Here is a 22217-nt window from a genome sequence, read left to right on the forward strand (position 1 = left end):
ATGGTTTCTTATGTTGCTGAGATTATTCTGGTGTGCACATGGCCCAGTGGAGCAGCATGTGGAGATAGTGATTGGATCGTAAGTGGTGTAGTTGTCAACTAGGCAGTCTGATAAACCTGTGGTAGTAAGCCATGCTTCATTCAGGTTTTTGGTCATAGCACTATATAGTAACATGGCAGGATTGTTTCCAGTTTTAGATGTAGCTCTGCTGCTTGTTCTGGATGTTTGTGCCCTTGATCCACTCTGACTTGCAGAGGTAAGTGCACACAGGGCGGGGTATGCTTTGTGTTAGAATTCTTTGTGATGCAACAGGGTAGCAAGGACCTGATTTATTTACTTTTAAATATGTTTTCAGAGGTCTTACATTACAGCTCCAACCTTGTCTGTTGTTTCACATAACTGGCTGTCTCCGTGCTTACTGGCACAGTAGTTTTTATGACACACTTCTTTTTGTATCTTCCAGTGGCTGAAATAATCTATAGTTTGTGCCAGGGTGATAGTATCTCTAGTGTTTAGAACTGTATATGATGAAATAAAAGTTATTTCTGTGGAGAATCTCTTAGCTGTGTACTTATGTTGAAAATGATTTGTCTTACTATCTAGTTATCTTGAAAATGAACTGTCTCACTACTTTTTTAGAGTTTAAAGGTTTTGTCAAAGTAATGTAACAAAGTGTCCTTTAAATGTATTATGTGTGGAATAGAAAATAATGTTTTTGGGGTGTGTTGTATTTTCTAGGTTATCTGCTAGATCCTAATGGAGAAAAATGTGTGACAGGTCCTCGCCAAGTTTCTGCTCTACATCATAAAGATATCTCTCTGTCCTTGGTCTCTGCTAGTGATGGCGCTACAGTATGTGTTACTGAAAGAGGAGATATTTATTTACTTGCAGAGTATCAGTGCAAAAAGATGGCTTCAAAGTATGTGTTACTTTTCTGATTTGTCATAAAGCACAAAAGATTTCAATGTAGTCTTGTACTTGCAAGCTATTTTAAAGATATTTATGCATAGAGATAATACAATGCTGCCCTGAGTTTTCTTCATTTGCAGTTATTTCATATGAACTGTGACTATCTTGTTTGGGGGTTTTTTTGTTATTAGATGAGGCTAAGGTGCCACTCAGTGCTTACTAAAGATGTTTTAGAAAAAAATACTAAGAGGAAATATTTTGTGTCGTAGGTTTAAAGATACAGAAACTGATATTTTTTCGGTCCTTTGTTAGCCTGGATTTGTATAAATGCATCTTGATAAAGCAGCAGATCTCCAATCCCCCTGTTTAGTTAAATTGTTATGATTTGGAGTCAACAAATTTGGATCTGATTGTTTTAATTAATGTGTGCATACAGTATGTCATAAAAGGTAATTTAGATTGCAAGGGGAACTTCATGACAATAAACATTAAACCAGTTGAAGAAACTGAGCCCATGATGCATACATTTAGGAAGTTATTTGATCTCATTCCTTCTTAATTGACAATAACAGATTAGAAGAGGCAAGAAGCATTTTTGCTCAGCTAACTCCCAGTTAGGTTTTCAGCTTCTTTTCAAATTCAAACAATACTTATTGATGTGTTACAGCTTACTGATTATTTTCTTCATTTTGTACGTGGTTGTAAGTGCAGATGTTGGCATTTGGAGAAACTTAACACTATATACTGTGCTTTTATACTAAGAAACTGAGAAGAGATAATGTGCATGGTTTGGATCAGATAGATAAAAACCAAAACCCACCAAAAACTTGACAAAAGGCCTTCTGAGATAAGATAGGTCTTTTAAGACAAACAGCTAAATGAAATTTATAGAACTATAACTTTTGTCATGCTGCAAGTCAAAGCTAAATGATATACTGGTTTTCACTTAAGGAATTTTGGAAAGGACCCGTGGATATGTTGTGACATAATTAAAAGCAAAGCAAAAATCACAATCTACTAATAGTATTTTGTTAGCAATTGTGTTAGTAATACCAGTAGGGAGAAACTAAACCTAAGTACAATGTCACTACCTCAGTCAAATTTTTTCACTGCTTCTCTAAATGAAAAAGGCAACTGTCATAGAAAGAACGTAAATGCACAATAAAGAAACACTAATTTAAACTTTTGTGGTCTTTCAGACAGCTGAATCTTAAAAAAGTTCTTGTTAATGGAGGATATTTGGACTATAAGGTGGATACCCAGCATCTTCAAGAAAATGGGGGTGAGAAGATTTGTATTTTGGCACTGGATGAAGCTGGAAGAGTAAGTTGTGTCCCTGGAAATCATAATTGTATAGCAAGCTGCAAACTGATTATTCAAACTAGAACCCAATTTATTTCTCTAGAACTGCTACTGATTGGGTCCTTTTTTAAAGGATATTGGGGAATCTACCAAATTAATGTACAATAGTGTTATTTTTAAGTCTCCAAACAGCTAATGGGTTTTTGTTCAAAGTGTAACCTCCTTCGTTTTTACAAATGGAGTGTACATGGTCTGTTTGGGTTCTTTCCCTGTCTCTACACTCATCCCACCTACCCAGTCACTGTTACACCCTCTGGAAAGAGTCTCAGAAGTAGTCTCTGGACTTGAAATTGTAGATCCTTTGCTGTTAACCAGCTATTCTGTAGATGGGATGTCCCTTTACTATTGAAAAATTGAAGCTAAACTTGATTAGTGGGTTAGTATTTTTAGTTAAGTACAGGCACTGTGTTGTCTTAGGATGGGATTATGATGTTGGATTTATTGTTTTCTTCTGTCTGTCTTCATAGAGTAACAGTTTATAGGACCTTTCAAGACCTCAGCCTTTTCTAGGGTCTACTCGCTGGGAAATCTAAATCTCCAGTGCCATCTAGTGGTATTTATAAAGAGGTTTTGTTTCTGAAAGGTTGCTTCAAAGAATGTTAAAAAAAGTCAAAATAGGGAGCAATGTGGATATTTCCTGTTCATTCCTTGCATTTGATGGAATTATGTTTTGGGATGATCTTATCCATTTATTAGGTCATTAGTTATTTCAGAGGTTATAAACTTTCAGTTCAGTATTCAGGTGAGATTTAGTCTCTCGCATCTGTAACATTGGTAGGGCCCTTTCAACATCTTAGAGACACTGTTTTAGCAGTAAGAAACCACTTTGTCTTCCTGCATCAGTGGAACCATGTCAACTTATATTTGATATCTCTCCATATTGAATACTGGGAAAACACTGGGATCTTCAGTGCTTTTAGACATTTCAAATCATCAAGTAAGGAGATGAGTGGGGTCTTAATACTTCTGTTACCTTAATCAGTGCTTCCTGGCCTGGCTTGATAGGTGCTCTCTTTAAGATTAGAGTACTCTTTAGCCTAGAAAAGCAAAAGCTCAAAGGGGACCTTATCAATGTCTATACATGCTTGAAGGGAAGATGTAAAAAAAGATGGAGTCGGGCTTTTAAGTGGTGCCCAGTGACAAAACCAGAGGCAATGGGCATAAACTGAAACTAAGGAGGCTCTGTCTGAGTATCAGGAAGCACTTTTTCACTGTAAGGGTGATCAGGCGCCGGCCCAGGTTGCCCATAGCGTTTCTGGAGTCTCCATTCTTGGAGGTACTGAAAAGCCATCTGGAAATGGTCCCGAGCAATTGGCTGTGGGTGATCCTGCTTGACAGGGGATCGGACTAAATAACCTACAGAACTCTCTTCTAACCTCAACCATTCTGTGATTCTGTAGCACTCAACAGAGGGGAAAATAAATTGGTTACTCAAATTCTTTTGTCCTTTCCTTACGTAGGTGTTAACAGACGTGTGCAGACTGCCACATCTGGGCTTCACTTTCTGTGGGATTGTTGCTTCATGCTTGCTTCTTTCAGATATCTATAGTATACTTTGTTGGGGTCCTGCTGTGCTTGCAGTTCTGCTGAATGTTGTGAAGTTTGTGTTTGGTCATGATCTCCATCCAAAAACCTTAAGTGATACAGACAAACTTGAGACGTTAGTCAAACGATTAACAGGAAATGGTTAAAAATGTTGATGTGCTAGTTTTGAATTTTGACTGATTTATAAGCAGGCCTGTTGAACAAATCTGTAAATTAGAAACTAGATTAAACTTGTTTCTTGACCTAATTCTTAGAAGCTTTTCCAATGCCCTTCATGGGCAAATGGATCTTGATACCATAGTAGGTTGTCCCTGTTCTACTTGTGGGTTCTTTGTAATAGATGCCTGTAAACACTTCAGGATATAATTTTGAAGAACTTCTCCTTTTATATGCAACTGGCATGTTCTTGTGTTTAGGAAAGTTGTGTATCATATGTAACTGCTTTTATATGACATGAACATTTTTCTTTTCTCTGAAAAAAACCCAATGATACTATAGGTGTTTTGCTGGAAGTCTTCTAACAACTCCATGAAGCAATGCCGTTGGGTGTATGGCCGGCAAGTCTTCATGTCCGATATTGCTTTAAATGGGAACGAAATAATGTTTGTCACCCAGGATGGTGAAGCCTTTACAGGGGAGTGGATGGAAGAAGGGAAAAAAATCTCTGAAAAGAAAGGTTAGCTGTAATTTCTTAATGGTATTTAATTACTTTAAATAATATAAAAGTTTAAGCAAGTCTTTACAGTCAGTAAGAGTTTTGTGAGGTGAATTTGTCCTTTCCTCTGTGTCTGGAGGTTGGTAGCGTTTTTAGTGTTGCCTTTCTTCAATAATACTAAGATGTAGTTACTGTGCAGCCTTCCATTCAGATGGAGATTTCTAGGGAGAAAAGTACTAAGAGTTGCACAAAGGTCCAGTCTAATCTTGTCACACACTAAATGAACAGTCCTAAGAGTGTAGCATTACACAAAGTAAGGAGCATGTACTTGCACTGCTAAATGTATATGTGAAACCTTTACATTTTTCCCAGATCTTTATCTGGGCATAATTCAGGGTTCAGAGCAAATTTCAGCTTAGTAATTTGGTTCATATTGCTGAAAATAGGCTCTGATGAATTGTTTTATTGTGAAGAAGGTTTCTCTCTACTGTAGGACAAGACTAATTGAAAAAGACAGCTTTGTTCACATAGGGATCTCAACACTGTGCCTAGAAATGGATTTCCTTCCACCTGGAATGTGTATGAACTTTCTAGCTTTATGATGCAGTTCTACTTTCTTTGATATCAAGGATCTGTCTTTAGTTTTAATAATCTATTTTTGGATTTTTTCACAGTAAAAATCTTTCCTCTCTGGCTAAATCCAGAGTTGCATACCAGTTTTACTCCATTGTTACTTCTGTTTATTCTCTAGTTCCCTCACTACAGAGGCACCAAACACATTTCCTTTTGACTCTATCTTGATGCTGAAAAATAATCCAATAGTCAAAGAATTTCATGTTTTTTTAATAGTATTTTGTTAGTTTGAATATCATTTAAACAAGTACATATTCTGACTTAATTATATTGTATCTGCTGCAACTGACAGGAAAACCCCACAGTTTTTCGCTGCTTTACATTGTTGCACAACTTGTTTCATTCTACAAGAGATTGCATTCAATGCCAGGTTGAGTGTTTTCCCTTATATGAAGAAGTGGTGAAACACTTCCACAAGAAGTTCTGGATAAAAGCCTCCTATATATAATATCAAATCTTATTCTTAAAACATCATCCTGCATTCAGTTGACCAAGCTGAAACATTCAGCATAATTCAGCCTTATTCAGTGACTCTATTAATGGACTTAAGTCAGAAATCTTGCCTTTTTGTTTTATCAGTTCCATTTTAATTAGCTGGATATTTCAGTGGTTTTTTTATTTTTTGGCAGAACTTGCATCGAGTCTTCACAATTCTTCATGTGATGTGTCTTGTGAACATGATACAAACAGTGTGTATGAAAGAATTCGACTTCAGAAGCTTACTTTTGTCCACCGAGCTGTTAGTATTGCCACTGATCCTAACGGCTGCAATTTTGCTGTTTTACAGTCAGATCCTAAAACAAGGTATACTTAAAGTATCAACAACTCTAGTTTTTCTCTTTTTAATGTGACTGAAATTAAATGATTTACTTTTCAAAACCATTTTTTGGCTCATACACAAGTCACAGTAAGTGTGGTTATCCATACTGCTAAAGAATAGCACTTGTTAGAAAACAAGTTAGTAGACTGTGTTTAAGTTACCCCAAGACCTCAGCTTAAATATTTACATGATTAGTATAAGTAGTGTTGAATTTTTGTCTAAATTGTTTAAGACAAACATTTGCAATCTATTTCTTAACACATTCTGAGCTCTGAGTGCTGTAGAAATTTACCCCTTGCGTAGTCACCTGTAATCTGCTTTAAAATAAAAATGAAAAGTTCATTTTGTTTGGAAACAATGTTGAAAGTTGTAGTAGTTTGACTCTGGCTGGATGCCAGGTGCCCACCACACCGCTCTATCACCCACCTCCTCAGCAAGCCAGGGAGGGGAGAAAATAAGATGGGAGTCTCGTGGGTCGAGATGAAAGTTGTTTAATAAAGAAACAACAAAGCTGTGCACACTGGAAGCGAAGCAAAAGCAGATAAGCTGTTACTCTCTACTTCCCATCAGCAGCGATGTCCGGCCACCTCCCGAGAAGCAGGGCTTCAGTACGCGTAGCGGTTGCTTTGGGAAGGCCAGAAATGAATCTCGCCTCCCCTTCCTGCTCCTCTCCCCCAGTTTATATTACTGAGCTGACGTCATATGGTATGGAATATCTCCTTGGTCAGCCTGGGTCAGCTGTTCTGGCCGTGGTTCCTCCCAAGATTGTGCCCACCCACAGCTATTGGTGAAGGTGGGGGAAGGAATGCTGGAGGGACAGCCCTGATGCTGTGCGAGCAGTAGGCATAATATTGATACCAACAGCAAGCACAGCACTGCAAGAGCTGCTGTGGAAAATCACTACCATCCCAGACCCACTACAGAAGTAAATGAATAAAAGTACTGAAACACGTTCCTTACGCTTTCATAGTTTCCAATAGATCTGATAAGTAAATACTAGCTTTTTTTTGTATTGCTTTGTTGTAATATGCAACACAACTATCATTTCTTGATGGAAATATGAGCAGAAGGCAAGATGGTTCTCATGATAGGTATTTACTGTCAATGTTATAAAGATAAAATACTATATTTGATATTCTGAAGCTAGACAGGTCTTAGATATGTGTTTTAGTGCCTAAATATCATATTAGATATTTTGGTAAAGAATCAGATAAACAAAGTTGAGCAATGTAAGAAAAAACCCAGAGAAAATGAAAGCAGCTTCACTTTCTTCATTAAATGTGTAAAATTTTATGGAGCTTGTAAGTAGTGGATTTTTTAATGAGTTTCATTTTGTTCCAGTCTCTATGAAATTCCAAGTGTATCACTATCAAGTTTTGGAGAGGATTTTGGCAAACTGCTAGACGAAACTGATGAAATGGACAGCATCCATGATGTGACTTTTCAGATTGGCACAAGAACTTACCCCGTGCACAAATACATCTTGGCCATACGCTCTGATTTCTTCAAGAAGCTGTTTGTATCCAATGACAATCAGCTAGACACTCCGGACGTCTACCGTAAAGATGAAGATGCTGTTGGATGTGATCTTTACGTTATAGAGAAAGTTCATCCGGATCTGTTTGCATACCTTCTGCAATTCATGTACACTGATACGTGTGATCTTTTAACTCATGGTTATAAACCAAAACTCCTGCATAAAGGAAAATCAGAGGAATATCAGGATACTTTAATTTCTAACCTGAGCAAAATGAGTTTTGATGAAAATGTTAATGGAAAGTCTGCATTTGAGATTTATAGAAATAATCAAGTGCAAAATGAAAAACAGAAGAGCAAATCTAAAAAAGGCAAAGTTGTTGGTGAAGAAGCTAACCTCATAAAAATGTTGCAAAGTGCTGCAAAGAAGTTTGGACTCAGCAATTTAAGTGGAAGGTAGGTGGAAGGAAACGCATTTCTATTCTGGCAGGCTTTTATGTAGGCTGATGTAACTTTAGTTACTAAAGTAGAAGACTAGTTGAGGATGACAAGTTGGCCTTGTTTTGTTTTGTTTTACTGTTTGTAAGTATAAAAGTTCACAGCACACACAGTGTCATCTCTTTAAAGCAGCATCAGTTTGTTCTGATGCTCACTGCTAAGGGAAAGCACTTGTGATATTATTCAGGAAGATCATAAGACTTTCACAGCTTAAAGCATTATTTTTCAGTAGGCTTCTCTGTGATAGAAATGTGCTGTTGACCTTTATTACATCCTAGAATCTCTTGGATGTTTGTATTTAGAACACTTGTCCTCTGTATCTCTTAAGGCGTGAGCTTTCTGAGAGTTGACCCTTGATGCAAATCACCTGACTTACATAACATCAACACTTGTCTTGTTGGAGTCAACTGATTTAACAATGTTTTGGATTGATAAATTTCTATGCTGTGGTCTGAGTCTGCTAGTTTAGACAGTGAACATATTTGGCATATAAAACCGAAAAAGATGTGGGAAGGATGATTTTGATTGTTTTCCATAGTCTCAATATGAGCTCACTGAAGTACTGTTACTTTGTGAAACTGTTCTTAATGATTCAAACTGTACACTTATTGTATTGCTTTTTCACTCATGTTAATGATTTGCAGGTTGGATGGAGTCAGGTTAGAAAATGGAAAAATTAATGTTGTCAACAAGAAGAATGGAAACAAACCAAAGATAAATCAGAAGAAATGGTAAACTTTTAAAATCAAGCTTCCCCCACTCCCACCATCTTCCTTTTATATCATATCTTTACCTGATAAGTGTTCACAAGCTGTATTTTGACTTCTGGTTTATGCTTGTCTCTTTCACAGTAACACGCATTTGTAAGTTCTTTATAGGTGCTTATAGGCTGATCTATGAGTTAGCAAACATAGTCTATCTCAGATTGCAGTATTTTTACTTCTTTTTTCTGTACATTAACTTGTTCTGTGGATTAATTGTGTCATAGAACAGTAATGCCAGGAGAAATGTTGTTGGCAGTCCAGTCAAAAGCAATTTGACTTGCTTAAATGTGCTTACTATTACAGTAAGACCACCTGGATTGGAAGTAAGCAAGTGTGGAATGTTTTTTTGGAATTAAGAAAATCTCTGAAATGTCTTTCAGTAGAAAAATTCCTGATGCTTTTATCAAAGTGATGTTGGATTTTTTTAATTGCATTTAAGTGGTTAGGTTATTTATGCCCAAAGGCATGAGTAGTCTACTTACATAATAAAAGCCCTGTGGCATAAAAGTTGCCTTTTCACAGAATTTGGTTTATGATGCACTTAAAATGCATTGTCATAGCTTGTAGTAGCTACTAATGTAAGAGCAACAACTAACTCAAGAGAGACCATTTATGATGCACTAAAATTAGCTATAATTAATTTATTTGATCATAGCAATTTTGAAACCAAGCTGTTCTCAGTGATGGCCAATGATAGGACAAGGGGCAATGGGTATAAGCTGGAACATAAGAGGTTCCAAAGAGATACAAGGAAGTATTTCTTCCCTGTTCAGATGAGGGAGCACTGGAACAGGCTGTGCAGATGGATTGTTGAGTCTCCTTCTCTGGGGACATTCAAAGGCCACCTGGACGAGTTCCTGTGTGACCTGGTCTAGGTGACCCTGCTCTGGCAGAGGAGTTGGACTGGATGATCTCTTCCAGTCCTTAAGATTCTGTGATTCTGTGTGGTTGTCTGACTGACTATGTTTTGAGGAAATTACTTCAGATGGAATTTTGAGAGCTTAACTTTGACAAAAAAGTTATCTCTTGAAACTATTACACCTGTATTTATAGGTTAATTTCATACAATTCTAAAGTTCAAATATGTTCTGTTTTAAAGGGAAAATCCTCACTTGCTATAGTTAGTATTTATTTGTAAAGTTGTTTACTTGTAACTCTTTTGAATAGTCACAATCTGATCCTATTAAATATCTTCTAGTTCATACCTCTGCGATGTGACCTTGAAATCTTTAGATGGAAAGGAATTCCCGTGTCATAAGTGTGTACTTTGTGCAAGACTTGGTATGTGTGTGTATTTATATATATATATATATATAAAATTAAACTATATTGTCTTCTTTTTTAACTGAATTTTATTGCATCTTGAACTGAAATGCCTTTCTTTACAGATTATTTTCACAGCATGTTAAGCAGCTCATGGATTGAGGTAAGCTTGACCATAAACATGTGTGGTGGTATGTTTTGTTGCATCAGATAAGTGATAGCTTTTCATTTTTTCCTAGATTAGCATATCCTAAATACTGGGAACAAGGAAGGGCTGGATTCTTGATCCTGTTTTCAAGAAAAAAAACCAAAAACAACGATTCTATATTTGTGTTGTTGAGATTGTGTATTCACTGAGAGTAATAAATATAGTCACGTATATCAAAGGAAATTAAAGTATTACTTTTGTTTTAGATGTTTATTTTGAGCTAGTTTGTATATTTATAAAAGCTGCTGAGCTATTCTTAAGGGATGCTGTTTTGGATGAGTTTTCATTGTCTTTCTGTAGAAAATCTATCAATTTAAATAGTATGCAATATGGAATAGCTTTTTAAACATACTGAATGAAAGATGCAGCAAAATTGAGAGTCCATCATAAAGAGTGCAGAATTTCTTTTTGAATTGACTGCTAATAAAATAGAGGATATCAAGGAATATTCTACTTAGTCACCAGCTGCTGTTTCAAAGGGTGTAGATCTTCTTACTTCTCTTGGTTTCTATTTACTAGCTGTGTGTCAATGTTCCTGGACATTGTAATTTCACTAAACTCCTCCATTCAAATATCTGAATGCAATTGATTTTGTTTATTGAAAGATAAGAAAGATGTAGAGGGAGAAGCATTTTTCAGAGACTGAAAGCTGAAGCAGAATGCAAGAGTTTTTTCAGCTTTCATAGTTTTTTAGTGTTGTGTAAATCTCAGAACCTGACAAAGTACTGTCAGTTCTGTGGTGTAACAGAACTTCACCTGTCCTATAAGCTACTGTGCTGCCTTTTCCCTCAATTATCCTCGAGGAAACATATCTGAAACACTGTGAGACAAATGATAATTATTAATTTTTTTAAGTGTTGAATGTCCATTTGTATCATTGATTTCTGTATCAATTGTATGTAGTTCCTAAATTATCTATTGTTTTGTAAGTAAATCTAGTTTGTACTAAATTCTCTAGATGATGTATAAAAAACTTACTGTCTGTAATAGAGAAATATGTCAGTACCAGTAACATGTTCTGAAGCAAAAGAAATCTTTGAGTATAAAGCTTTGCTTAGGTGCTGCCAGAAATAAACCTTTGTTGTTGAACAGTGATGTTTCATAGACTGAATGGTGACAGTTATCTGACTTTGCCTTAATGGTTAAGGTAGTTCTTCAAATGGCGGGTTTGCTGAGGACCTTGTCTGCTGAGTGGTTAATAGTAATGGCTACATACATATTATTCTTGCATGGGAACTTATGGTTACACTAGAGCTTTTACCTTGAAAGGAAAGAAGTTCAGTACTTGCCTAGTGGATTCCTGTAGTTCTGCTTTTAGACAATTGTGTGTAAAGTAACAGAATCAAGGATAATTGTTAGAGAAGATACTCAAACAGATGAAACACTGGGCACTGGGCTGGTCAATGGGTTCAGAAGTTTGGGCAGATTTCAATTGCTACCATCAGTTCTTAATTAAAGAATGTTAACGCATTTTGTGCAAGTTCTTATGTTAATTGTTTAACATCGAAAATGAGACCCTCAATATTAGTCATTTGCTAAAGGTAATTGCTGTCTTAATTTTGTATTTTCTTCCAAGTAGTCAGCTTCTTTTACTCTTTATGTGTGTGGGTTTTTTAAAAATCCTTTTGTCTTTTTAGGCTTCCTGTTGTTCAGCTCTGGAAATGCCAATCCATTCTGACATACTGGAGATAATTATAGATTACTTGTATACAGATGAAGCTCATGCAGTCAAAGGTACCTTTAATATATTTTCCACTCAACTGTACCTCTGGCAATTTATATATTTTTAAAATAGAAATTCAATACTTAATGTGCTTCCATTGAACTTTTATGTACAAAATCAAAATCCATGTGACTCTTGTTCTAGATGTTGAGGTGATAACTATACCCCAGACTTTCATTTTTATTTAGTTAGTCAAACTTCAGTTTTCCCTTCTTCTTTTGCTTCAAAAAAAGGAAAAGACCCTCTGTGGTATTCTGAGCTATTCTTTGTGCTGTGAAAATCCCATCATAATTTACATAGCCATTACATTTGTCCTTTGGTAAAATTTCATTGGAGCTGTATATGTTACAGTTGTTTTTGACCTTGCCATAGTGTTAATGTGATGCTTTGTTTTCCAGATTCTCAGAACGTGGAATTCATATGTAATGTCCTTGTGGTAGCAGACCAGCTTCTGATATCCAGACTCAAGGAAATCTGTGAATTAGCCATTGCAGAAAAACGTGAGTTCTTCCACGTGTATTACTAAGGGTTAGAGAATAGAAACCCCTTTTTATTAGATGTTGATACTCTTTTCTATTTAAGCACAGTTATTTGCCTGTATTCCTTTGATTACTTTGGTGTTCATTACATAGCTGTTAAAAGTTGCTTCTTTGGCTGCATCATTAATAAAAGAAAAAATAAAGTTAAAAAGCAAAAATAAACCACCCCAAAACCACTCAACAAATAAACCAAACCTATTTTACTGAATTCAAACTTCTTGTCTCTGAAGCATGATAAAGTGAATTCTGTGTTTCTGTTGGCACTTCTATTACTTTTTTTCTCCCTCTCTCCCCCACCCCCTACTTCTTCATCCCCCTCTTTTTTCTTTTTGCTGCTGAAGGAACATTTGGAGCTTTCAGAACTGCTTATGCTTTGTCTGAAACTTCAATATTTTTTTACTTTCTTCTTGGCTTTGTATTGCTGAGTTTCACTGTTCAAACTGATACTTTTGTAGGTGGAGTCTTTCTATTTCTGTGAAGGAGACATTGCATTCAAGCTGCTAGAAAGTTACATGGAGCTTGCTGTAGTTGATGGCTGTTTTGAGCATTTGTGTTTTTTCTAGGAATGAAGAAATATATGATATGTTTCAATAACTGGATGATGGTGTGTAATAATCTAAAAAACTGCTGCATGATATTGCAGCATGTTCTCCAACGTGGTTATGTTTCTTCTTTGCAGTTACTTTAAAGAATGCTGCTGAGCTGTTGGAGTTTGCAGCAATGTATAATGCTGAACAGTTAAAACTGTCCTGCTTGCAGTTCATAGGACTCAATATGGCAGCTTTGCTTGAAGCAAGGTAAGAAGGAATGCAAATGTGTTGATGTACTCTGTAAATTCAAACATTGCAGGAGGGAAATGGGTTGGACTAACTAATAGGAGCAGTTAAATGTTAAAATATAATAGAATGTAGCTAGTATAAAAGGGAACTCGTTGCCATCAAGGAGGAACTAGTTAAATATCAGTACATACCGTACCAGTTGTGTAGTACAAAACCCTATCTACAATCTGTTATGAACAGCCTGAATTAAGAGGAAAAACCTCTCCTGACTTCAGTAGGCTTTGACATTAGGCCTAGTCTTGTTTGTTTGTTTGTTTTGTTTTTTAAATACTTTTGAATCATAGAATTATTATGGTTGGAAAAGACCTTTAATGTCATGGGGTCCAACCACTAACCTCAGACTGCCTGGCCCATCACTAAAATAAACATTCTTATTACAAGGAAGACTGTATCTACATTTTAGTGAAAATCTGAAAATGGCATTATTGAGTAGCAAGACTTTCAATCTGAGACAGCCGAGACAAGCAGAACTTAGTCATAACAGCCTTGTGCAAGGAGACCTGCTTGTGTGGGCAAGAAAGTTCTGTTGAGCAGTTTGTTGCTGTAAAATTTTTTGGTGTAAATGTCAAGTGATGTTGTGGCTGAAGAATTTACATAGACTTGGAATATTAGATACATGTCAGGAAGACTTAAAAATATGCAGAAATTGGTAAAGTAATGACCAGTTTGTGGGAACTTAACCACATGGGTCTACATTGGCTGTGACCTTAAGTAAAGGTAGGCTATCTGGAAAGGGTGTGGGTTTAATCCTGCCCACAACAAGGGCATTGAGTAGTTTATATTTTGTGTTCAGTTTCTTCCTTCTGACCCTGTCATTGCAATGCATAAGTAATAATGCTTGTTCTTAAAAATGTTCATTTGAAGTTTTCATCAATGTGATTTCCATCTCCTCCCCCAACAGGTAAGATAAATTTGTATCTATTTTTTTAGGACTCTGGATGTCTTAAGTGATGAAGTTGTAAAGGATCTTTCTGTTTATTATAGGAAAATGGTAAGTTGTCCAACTTGAGCATAAGCTGATTAAGTTTAAAATGGTAGGAGATGAGTGATAAATACATACCTGCAGGGCTTGTAAAACGTAGGCTGGATGTAGAACATACAACTCTAAAGGTTAGCTGCTGCTGGTACCACTGTCATTGAGTTGATATTTCATTATTCTCTAGCTACTGCTGCAATGGTATCATGACCTTTAAATTAATTAAGGAAACACATGAAACCTATTAATGTTCTCTAATTGACCATTGTTGCAAGATAGCAACATAAGTAAAACCTTTGGAAAAGAGCATCTTTTACTTATAAGAAAGGAAAGCAGATTGGACTTCTTCAGTGTAAAGCAAGAAAAATCATGTGAAAATTGAACTTTAATGCAAAAGAGTAAACCGTGGCTCATTGTAATCCAATATTCTTTACTGTACAGGAGCAAAAGATGAATGTTTACAAAACCTGAAAGGATTTTTTTGTCAGGAGTTAGAAGTGTTGGAAACACGCTTTTTGAGTCAGTCACTTAAGAAAATTCTCCTTCTGTTTGTTTAAAGATGTAACCTAAGTTTATAAGCTGGTTAAAGAATTAATTGCTTGGTCTGTAAAAGCGTTCGGAATGAGACTTGTTTTTGGGCCTTTTGGATCAGATATTTGCTAGCATACAACTTTACAACTTAAGGGAACTTAGTGTTAACACCTTTTACAATTACAGATTCCGGCTATGGTCAGGAGAGTAATTACACCATATCCAGATGGACCTGACATAAGTTCTTATGAGCCTGAAGATGGAGAGAACTTTGTCTTTTTAAGGGAAGAAATGAATACAGAACAAAATTCTCAGTAAGTATCTGGTTTTCATCAACATTTTTAACTTGATGAGCTGTTTGTGGTATTTATCTCCCCTTTGGATAGTGCCTGACTCCCTTTGGGTTCAGAATTAAAATGTTAAGAAATCGGAGAAATGGAGATTTCCAAGACCATTCTCAGTTCCCTTAAGTATTTTGAAATGTTACAGAGCTGCAGTGGAACACTTTTTTTTCGAATTTATAAGTAGCATGTGAGCGAAGGTAGCAAAACAAGCATTCAGAGTAATATTTGCAAATGATACATGTGATGAGAATGTCTGTGACACCAACTATGGAGTTCCTTGAACTTCACTGAAGTAGGAGAAGTCAAAGATAAACTCCCTCAAACTTCAAAGTACAAGTCTGTCTGGAAATCTACATTTCTTAGCACTAACAGAATTGTCATGGAAATACAAAGTTCTGTAGCTTGAGTTTTTGTCAATCTGTAGCTTTGAGTTTTGTCAGTGGCGACTGTCTGACTGTAGAATAACAAAAGAGAAATGTTAGAAAATGTGATCCAAACAACTGTAGATCAGGTAGTTTGGCCTTGGTAGTGGTTTTGTGGACTTCTGGTATTTTGTCTTTGAATATTTGTTCTGAAGACAGGGAGATCTGTGAAGTCTTGTCAGAAAAATTTGACAATAGAATCTCTTAAGTTCTTGTCAGACTAGCTTAATGAGCTGCTTTTCTCTGATGGGCAAATAATAAAACTACAACTTCTTTTTTTGGTACAGATTTTAAACTGAATAAATTTAGCATGACATCACAACTGTGAAAAGTTAATTAGATAGGATGACTTGGTAACATACTTCCAAATAGTGGAATATGATGTCACTGTGCAGATGAGACCTCACCTGCAGGATTGTGTAATATCCTGAGCACTTGTGTCAAGAGAAGTTATGCTAAATTAACTAGTGCAGATAAGGGCTAGTAGATCAAGGGAACTGGGAGTCTATTTTATAATAGGCTTCAAGGATTTCTTTAAAACCTCTATGATAGCTTTTAGGGAATAGTACAATCCAAGCATTAAGAAAAAACTCTCAAGCAATGTAAGGTCACAGTTGTAATATGGGAATGAATAAATAGATACATGGCTATTCCACAAAAAGCTTTTCAAATAAGAGTTTTAAAATAAAGTTACTGTAGCTGTGATTCATATAATTCTGAATTTCTAGTTGTTTTGTTAAAATGAAAGATATCTTTTATTTGATTCCTCACTTCCTAATGTCATATGTAGGAACAAGGGACATTTTAGTAACATAACCGAATACCTGCTTTATTGTAGAAGTAGTATTAACTTGTGGCAATACGTGTGTTGGGGAAAAATGAAACCAGCTGTGGAGTTTAGGAGAAGTCAAGAGAGATTTGAATGTAACTGGCTTTATGTCAGTTGCTGTGCTGTGAAGCAGGTTTAGTCTGACCTAGGTGGCAGTGCTATTCTATGCAGCTGCTGTATCTTGCACTGTCCAAGCAGAAGTCTTTGTACAGTGTACTAAACCTGAGACTAGATCTAGATTGGAAGAATTTTTTTCTCTTCTTCTTGGATGTTCCCCTTCACTCGTTTTCTCCCTACAAATTGTTTACTCTATAGTTGTGGCAGTGCATAAGCAGAGCAGAAACACGTGGCTAATGATAGCTGGTGGGACCAACTATCAGCTGGACCAGCTACGTGAAGCATAATTGCTGCTGCAATTGGTACTGATGGTTCTCAGGCTCAATTTCTTTGACTTTAACCTATCTTGATTTGCTTTTCTAATAGGGAAGCTCTTTTCAAAAAAGCAAAAACTAAGGCAAAAAAGAAGCCTCGAAAACGTTCTGACAGCTCTGGAGGATATAATCTATCTGATATTATTCAGAGTCCAGCCTCTACAGGTCAGTGAGAAAGAGGATCCTTTCAGGTATAAAACCAGAACATAAAGTTTAATATTCAATGCAATGTGATTTCTCTACTTCAATAAGGAAATCTTGCAAAGAGTATTTTTTTTGTACTGAACAACATAGGTTAAGTTGAATAGTGACTACTTCAAGTTTTGTTTGAAAGAGTGGTTATCATATTAAGCCTATGCCTTAAAGCTCAGATTCTGTGAAAACACCTATTTTATCAAATGAAGTAAATGGACACTTTCCCATGTGGCTTTAATAAGTGGAACATTTCTGCTAATGTGATGGGTTTTGGCTTTTTTTTTTGCTCTTCCTGGAATATAAAAAATAAATTAGTCACTGTTTATTGAACAGGTGGTAGAAGCCCTCATTTTCAACAGAAAAGAGTCAGTGTCACTTCCTAAAACACTATATTGTGAGACAAAGAAAACTGGGAGTAATTATAATCTGAAAAAGTATTCAAGATACTCTTCAATTTGCTTATACTTATTACAGACTAGTATATTGGACTAGGTAAACTTCTGGTTGTTTTGTGCTCATCGTTTGGAATGAGTAACTTTGGATTACTTGTGGCTCTCATGACTTAATAGTTCTACTCTTCTCTTATTTCTTAGGCTCAGTAAATAAAACTAACTCTATAGAATCGCTCCCAGAACTCTTAACATCTGACTCTGAAGGTAGTTACATGGGAATGGGTAGTCCCAGAGACTTGCAGTCCCCCGACTTCACAAAAGGATTTCATCCAGAGAAGAATGAGGTTGGATTTCTTTGTTCCTAGCAATGTATTTATGTTAATCTAGTCCATCAAAAGCAGACCTTGTGTTTTTGAGTGTTTCTGGGAAGCTGCTGCTGTTAAAATGAAGTAAGCAATTTCAGAGTAGTTATTGTTTGTCCAATAAAGCAAATAGAAATGAGTATTCCTTATTAAATCTTCTATGGGCAATTTATTCTTGTGGTACTGGTATAAGAATTTTAATATGCTGTAGTATTCAGGAAATTTCAAACCAAAAGAGCAGTTATGTAAAGTCTATTTCATTTAAAATGCAAGGCAAATTGGAAGTTGAGAAGCCTAAAACCCCAAAACCAGAAGCCAAAACACTCCAGGAAAACCCTGCCTTTCTTCACGTACTGTTATTGAACAAAACAGTATAACTGAGCCATAACTGGCAAAGAGAATTAAGTTTGAGAGAATTGTGCCCATGTTACGTGTTAAAGCTTTAGAAGTGAACACCTCTATATTAATTTTCCACTGTCAAGATGCATATTTGGCCTTAAATGATTCAGAGTGAAGTGGAAAAAAAGAAAAGGCACAAATAGCAAACTAATCAGGAGTTCACTATGTTATTGCTATTTTTGAGGTATTCTTTTGAATCTTTTCACTTGCATGTGTCATTCAAGTTGTTTGTAGCATCACTTTTTTCTAAATGAAAATAAGTGAGAACATTTATTCTACATTTTTCTTCTTTTAGATGAAGGACAAAGCATGCAGTCAGGGTATGAAACCCTCTCAACCTAACAAGGAGATGAAGCCATACAAGGGATCATCAGCATTGGCACAGTCTGTTCCACAGCGTATTCCCAATGCCAAAACTAACTCTGCAAGCTCTCCCAACTGGGTAGCAACTGGTTTCAGGTGGAGTACTAGTTGTGGTGCCTACTTAACTTACAATTACTGTTCCACACTTGGTAGTGAATGCTAATATTCTACTTAGACTAAAAAGCTATCAACTCTTTAAGATGATCATACATGACCTGATGTGTGTTAAAGATTTTTTTTATAGTTTAATAAAACTGTTAGATTTTTAAACTATTCTTTCAATTGCTAGATACATCTTTATCTGTCTGTCTATTTTTAAGTGCTGCCAGTCAGAACTTCTAGTGTCTTTTTTTAGGAGGCCTGCTTGATTAACTCTGTGCAATGCTTTGTATGTTTTTTTTCTGAATCAGACCGTGCTTGAAGCTGTTACAAGCACCATTTTACTTTGACATTTTTAAGGTGTGCCTTTAGACTTAAAACAGTCTATGAAAAGCAACACCACAGGTTTAACTGATATAGTACGTAAAAATTGGTTATTCATTTTTATCTGTAATGGTATCTGATAGGAAAATTGAGAAGTGCTGTGATTACACTGAAATTCTGTCTTGCCTGATGTTCTTTCTCTGACAGATGTTGGTAAAGGTTGAATAGAGAAGAGTTTAAGGATTTAAGGAATCATAGTGATAATTTCCCAGTTTTCCCAGGCTCTATGGGTGTGTGACTGGTGGACTTTGTTAATACAGGTGATACAACCGTTGAAAGTAAAAGTTACATCTCTGAAGAGTATTGTTTAGTGAGCGGAGTCCATTAGGAATCTCTTGTTTTGTCTGGCTTTGTATTTGTGCAAGCCTAGTCTATGCAGAGATGGTATCACATCCCACAGCCAACTCTTTGGCCTTTAGAGTGGTTAGAAGGGAAGCTTCACTTTCATCTGCTGTCTTAGAGTTATTTTTTAATCTTTTTGAGAGGACTACATGGAAGGGGATCAAATAAAACAACAGGACTTCATTATAATGTCACTGTGCCTCTATGGACTTTCCCTTTCCCTGCTTTTCTCCCTGCTCTTCTGGTATTGCTCATAGGACATCCAGAAAAAGCAGACAGCACTGTTGCAATAGAATGTTTAAAGGATTGATATTGTAGTGCATGTCTATTTGGTTGAACTGTTGAGAAGGAGCAGTGATAACAGGGTTTGGTGTGGCCTTCCAGTGATTAATTCACTAGTCTATAGCAGTTGGGTTTATGTACAGAGAGACAAGAGAGTGCTGCTTATATTTTATTTGGAAGCCTGACCTTGAATCTAGTTGTAACATGATTTACATATGCCTTTAAGTACACAGACTTCAATTTATAGTTTTATGTAAAGCTTGGAAATGACTGTATTTAATTCATGTTCATTTCTGTTGAAAATTAAGCCATTTAAAAAAAAGAAAGTGCTTCCTAAAGTTTGAGAATGTTGCTGGTACGTGCACAGAGCTCTATGCAAAGAGTATCCAGTTTGCCATGTGAAATAATTTTAATCCTGTTCTTCAAAGAAAGATCTAATTCAGTGTTCATGAAAGAGCTGTGAGCAGTGCCTCTCTAATACTTAACATGTGCAGCTGACTACTACTAACTATCCTGGATTGAGATATCTATTTCTTTTTAAAGTAATCATAGTTCACATCTTGTTGTTTCATAGTATAATGAGTCTTGAAAGTATTTTTATAGTGTGCCTTTAAGTATGTATGTATTTATAAAAGGTTTGTCACAAACATTCTATTTGAGGTTTGCCATAATTGAAGAAACAGACATAAATTATACATCCGGTTACCAATCTTATGTATGATTTAGAGAATTTTAGTGAAGGCTGAAACTGTGGAATGTAAGCAGAAATGAGTGCTTTGTAAGGTAACTTTTTTATTTTTCATTTAGCCCTGCCAGCCCTCCTGCTATGGATCTAAGAACCATCATGGAAATTGAAGAAAGTATGCAGAAATGTGGAACCATGCCAAAAGCAAATTCAGGGTTGGTATAAAACCAGAATCTATAAAAGAAAAGTGTGATAGACCAGGCTATTACGAATTGACTTAGTGGTTCAGGCAGTTCAGGGTTTAAAAAAAGCAGGAGAAAAGCTGTTCTATTTGGTTTTGACTGGCTTTGTTTACTTCAGTTCATTATGGTGTTTTTCTGTGAGAGTACAAAATGTATCCCTTTATTTTACTGTAGTCTTGTTTGGTCAATCACTGCAAAAAGCATGTTTTAGCTGTTTAAGTGTGAAAGAAAGAGCTCAGAAACTAGTATATTAAATCAGTGGCCTGCTCTGATGAGCTTTCCTGTTTCCCAACAAAAAGAGTGATTTCTTGTCCCTAGCACTTTAGAAATTACTTGTGGACCAGTACTGTAATTGATCATGAAGTTTGTTTCTTGTCTCACATTCTCTGACCTCCCCCAGCACTCATGTGTTGATAATGATGATTCTTTCTCTGACGAAAAGCAAGAGTGATTCTTGCTCAAAGAAGAGATGCAGGGAGATAAATGTACTTTTTCGGGAGGCAGTGGATTAAACTTAGTGTTTCTTAACTGGCAACATATAGAAGAGAGTGGGGCATGACTTTCATGACCTTTGAACAGTGGCATTCTTGTCAAGGAGAGCAAGGATAGTAGTTCCAGAACCTAGTAGAGGATTACTCGTTTGGTAGATTCAGAAGCTGTGAACAAAACAGCCAAGAACTTAGCAAGCAATGGCTATATGGTGTTGTATATATTTCTTATACATGAATATTTTTTTGGTTTAAGGAAGCTAAGCTTCTGATAGTCTCCAAAAAGTCACAAAATTATGAAATAGTCTTCATCTGGTGTTAGTCCATCTCTTGGAGACTTCCTGTTCTGCATGTTTTCATTTGTAGATATCCATGTGAAGAGTAGTTTTATGATCCTTTTCCTTCTGTCACTCTTGATATACATTGATCCTCCTTTTGCTCTCCAGCCATCCAACCCCTCCCCCTACCTATACTCCCCTTTTTCCACTCTGGACAAAGTATTTTGATCTAAGAAAGTATTTCTCAGTTTAATTTGCAAGATTAAAGGTGAGTCATCTCAAAGCACAGTAATCTTACATCTTCTCTCTTTGCAATATCAATTCACAGCAGAATGACATCTCATGGAAACAAGCTTTCTCAGAAGCAAAGGAAAATGATTGCCTTGGCAGCAAAAGATAACGGATCAGTAACTAGCAGCATGGAGCCTACTATGCTAACAACCACACCACCCCCACCTACAAAAGTGGCAAAACTAGGGAATGCATGGTATGTTACACGTCAAATATAACTTTTTTCATTGGAGGGTTTTTACATTGAGTAGTCTCTTAGAAGCAGTTTTTTAAGTAAAAATGATATGGATTTTGATAATTAAAAAGACCAGCATTGTATTTGTATCTACATTTGCTAGTAATCTAAACATTCAGAAGGAACAGGGTTGCAGTTTAACAGTTACTTGAAATTTCGTTACGGTGAGTCAGAAGAGTGCATCCCATCTGGTTCTTGCCTGTGTTTGCAGATGGTATCCAAGAGAAAGAAGGTTGTGCAGAAGCTCTGAAACCTGGTCAGGAAGAGGTTATTGAAAACCATTATGAATGCTGTTTTTTTCTCCATCAAAGACATAAAGAAACATGTTACGCCTTCCAGAGAGAAAGGGCTGGAATGACTTTGGCATAGAGCGAAATTGGCTAAAATTATAGATAACAAAGTTATCTGGATGT

At 36.2% G+C, this 22217-nt stretch overlaps 1 protein-coding gene across 3 annotated transcripts in view; it reads left to right on the top strand.

Annotated features, from left to right (window-relative positions):
• Positions 1 to 22217, top strand: part of IBTK (inhibitor of Bruton tyrosine kinase) — a 54422-nt gene that overhangs the window by 17210 nt on the left and 14995 nt on the right. For 2 of the 3 annotated variants that reach the window (XM_061989878.1, XM_061989879.1), the window contains exons 8-25: positions 739 to 919; positions 2109 to 2232; positions 4315 to 4492; positions 5734 to 5908; positions 7266 to 7856; positions 8543 to 8629; positions 9861 to 9943; positions 10051 to 10088; positions 11771 to 11867; positions 12255 to 12356; positions 13075 to 13192; positions 14165 to 14225; positions 14928 to 15055; positions 16820 to 16932; positions 17556 to 17698; positions 18411 to 18574; positions 20393 to 20485; positions 21607 to 21765. In XM_061989878.1, the coding sequence (XP_061845862.1) occupies positions 739 to 919; positions 2109 to 2232; positions 4315 to 4492; positions 5734 to 5908; positions 7266 to 7856; positions 8543 to 8629; positions 9861 to 9943; positions 10051 to 10088; positions 11771 to 11867; positions 12255 to 12356; positions 13075 to 13192; positions 14165 to 14225; positions 14928 to 15055; positions 16820 to 16932; positions 17556 to 17698; positions 18411 to 18574; positions 20393 to 20485; positions 21607 to 21765 (2635 nt within the window). The remainder of the gene's footprint in view (positions 1 to 738; positions 920 to 2108; positions 2233 to 4314; positions 4493 to 5733; positions 5909 to 7265; positions 7857 to 8542; positions 8630 to 9860; positions 9944 to 10050; positions 10089 to 11770; positions 11868 to 12254; positions 12357 to 13074; positions 13193 to 14164; positions 14226 to 14927; positions 15056 to 16819; positions 16933 to 17555; positions 17699 to 18410; positions 18575 to 20392; positions 20486 to 21606; positions 21766 to 22217) is intronic. The other variant, XM_061989880.1, reaches the window with a different exon arrangement.

This window comes from Colius striatus, chromosome 2 (assembly GCF_028858725.1).
Source record: "Colius striatus isolate bColStr4 chromosome 2, bColStr4.1.hap1, whole genome shotgun sequence".
In the NCBI taxonomy this organism is placed as follows: domain Eukaryota; kingdom Metazoa; phylum Chordata; class Aves; order Coliiformes; family Coliidae; genus Colius; species Colius striatus.